The 2,642-nt window shown below is 43.8% G+C and overlaps 1 protein-coding gene across 1 annotated transcript; it reads right to left on the reverse strand.

The window, feature by feature from the left end:
• Positions 1-250: 250 nt before the first annotated feature.
• LOC104495900 (retrovirus-related Pol polyprotein from transposon 297) lies at positions 251-2,370 on the reverse strand (the record flags this gene model as incomplete). Its single annotated transcript, XM_010138945.1, is given in 2 exon segments — positions 251-2,043; positions 2,045-2,370. Coding segments are annotated over 2 exon segments (2,119 nt in total), but the record flags the coding sequence as incomplete, so codon positions are not given.
• Between the last annotated feature and the right edge of the window lie 272 nt (positions 2,371-2,642).

Consider the following 2,642-nt stretch of genomic DNA (forward strand, 5'->3'; position numbering starts at 1 on the left):
GGATACCTACCCTTGCTTATTTGGCCCATCTTAATTTTAGGAGAAGTTTTGGGATTTACCTGGAGGCACAGGTCACATTGTTGGGTTACTTGTCTTACAGTCGGATATAGATTCCTCGCTACAATGTTCCTAGCCAGTTGTTTATACAGGGCTTCAGCTCCCCAGTGTCTTTTCATGTGTTCCTCCCTCACTAACGACCAGACTAGATAGGAAGGTATGATTGCTTTTCTATCTGGGGTTATTGCCCAACCTTCCTCATTGTATTTTCCTTTTAAATCTGTAACAAGTTTTCTATCTTCCTGAGTATATTCTGGTTTTCCCTCAAAGGCTATTTTACCATCAGGGATAAGGGCCCCTTCTAATTTCATTTTATGTTTTGCTGCTTGTTTTGCCTCTCGGTCCGCTAATTCATTTCCTTGTTTCAATTCTGCGTTAACTTTTTGGTGTGCCTTAATGTGAATTATAGCCACCCTCTCTGGCAATTGAACTGCTTCCAAAAGTTTAAAAATTTCTTCTGCACGTTTAATATTTTTCCCCTGAGAATTCAAAAGCCCTCTCTCCTTCCAAATAATTCCATGAGCTTGTACCACTCCAAATGCGTATTTGGAGTCTGCATAAATATTAACAATTTTACCTTTAGCCAGTTCCAAAGTGCGGGATAAGGCGATTATCTCTGCCTTCTGTGCTGATGTGTTGGTCGGTAGAGGTCCTGACTCGACAACCTCTTGGCTGGTGGTAACTGCATATCTGGCCTGCCTTTTACCTTCGACGTAGTAGTTGCTCCCGTCAGTAAACCAATTCACCACTCTGTTAACAGGACTGTCCCTCAGGTCTGCCCGGTTTGAATATGTAGCCTCGATTGCTTCCAGGCAGTCGTGCTCTACTGGTTCTCTGGTGTTTCCACTAAGAAAAGAGGCTGGATTTACAATATTAGTAACAATGATCTCAATATTGTCCTGCTCGACCATTATGGCCTGATATTTCAAAAACCTTGATGGGGAGAGCCAGTGCCGTCTCTTAGCCTCCAAAAGTGCTGACACAGTGTGGGAAACCAATACAGTCACTTTCTGTCCTAAAGTGAATTTATGGGCCTCTTGGATGTTTAGTATCACAACTGCCACAGCCCTTAGGCATCCGGGCCATCCTTGTGCTGTTGTATCTAGCTGTTTAGAAAAATATGCCACTGCCCGCCTGTATGGGCCCAGATCCTGCACCAGGATTCCCAGTGCAATTCCTTGTTTTTCATGCGAGAAGAGAAAGAATGGCTTACTTACATCCAGAAGCCCTAAAGCTGGGGCTGACATCAGGGCCTTCTTCAATGCCCCAAATGCCTGGACAGCTTCCCCAGTCCACTGTAACTCTTTCCGTCCACTGGTTACCAGGGCATACAGAGGCTTTACTAACAAACCATAATTGTAAATCCATAAACGGCACCATCCTGTCATCCCCAGGAAAGTTCGGAGCTCCTTGATGGTATGTGGCCTCGGGGTCTGACATATTGTTTCTTTCCGTCCCTGCCCCAGAGACCTCTGTCCAGTGCTTATTTCATATCCCAGATATACAACTTCCTCTTTGATTATCTGAGCTTTCTTTTTGGAAACCCGATATCCCTGCAGTCCAAGGAAATTGAGCAAACTCACAGACCAAACCAAACAATCATCCCTTTTCCTGGTGGCAATTAAAAGATCGTCCACATATTGTAATAATCTTCCTTCTTCAGATGGAGTCTCCCAGGATTCTAGATCTTTAGCTAGCTGATTGCCAAAGAGGGTGGGGCTATTCTTAAACCCCTGTGGCAGCACCGTCCAGGTAAGTTGGGCCTTCTGCCCACTTTCAGGATTCTCCCATTCGAACGCAAACAATCTCTGACTATTCTTGTGGAGGGGGAAGCAAGAGAAAGCGTCTTTTAAGTCTAAAACAGTAAATCAAGCTAGCTCAGGGCCCAGAGTAGTTAATAGAGTGTAAGGATTGGCTGCTACAGGATAGAGGTCCTCTGTGATCTTGTTTATGGCCCTTAGGTCCTGCACTATCCTGTATGAGTTTCTTAACTGGTAACGTGGGGGTGTTGAAATTAGATTTGCACTTTTTTAATAATCCCAATTGCAAAAATCTTCCTATTATAGGGGCAATTCCTTCTTTATCTTCCCTTTTGAGTGGGTACTGTTTTACCCGTGTGGGCTGCTTCCCTTCTTTAAGTCGGATTTCAATTGGTAAAGCATTCTTTGCCCTTCCTGGAACGTCTGTAGCCCAAACCACTGGGTAAAACTGGTTCAACACATCCTCATCTGACACACCTTCTTTACTGGCCTCAGGAACCAAAGACAAGCTTAATATCTGTATGTACTTGTGATCATCAACCTTCAGGGTCATCTCCCCTTTTTTGAATTTGATAACCGCTCCCAGTTGCTCCAATAAATCCCTTCCCGAGAGAGGTTTTGGAGAATTTGGCATGTATAAAAATTTGTGAATGCCCCATTGTTTTCCCAGTTTATACCTTAACGGTTTACAAAAATGTACCTTTTCACTTTGGCCAGTTGCACCCTTTACAAATACATACTCATTTTCCAGTGGTACCAAAGCCTGATTTAGAACCGAATAAGTTGCCGCTGTGTCTACGAGAAATTCCATTCCCTTTTGTTCTT

This window comes from Buceros rhinoceros, unplaced genomic scaffold (assembly GCF_000710305.1).
Source record: "Buceros rhinoceros silvestris isolate BGI_N320 unplaced genomic scaffold, ASM71030v1 scaffold18006, whole genome shotgun sequence".
Lineage (NCBI taxonomy): Eukaryota > Metazoa > Chordata > Aves > Bucerotiformes > Bucerotidae > Buceros > Buceros rhinoceros.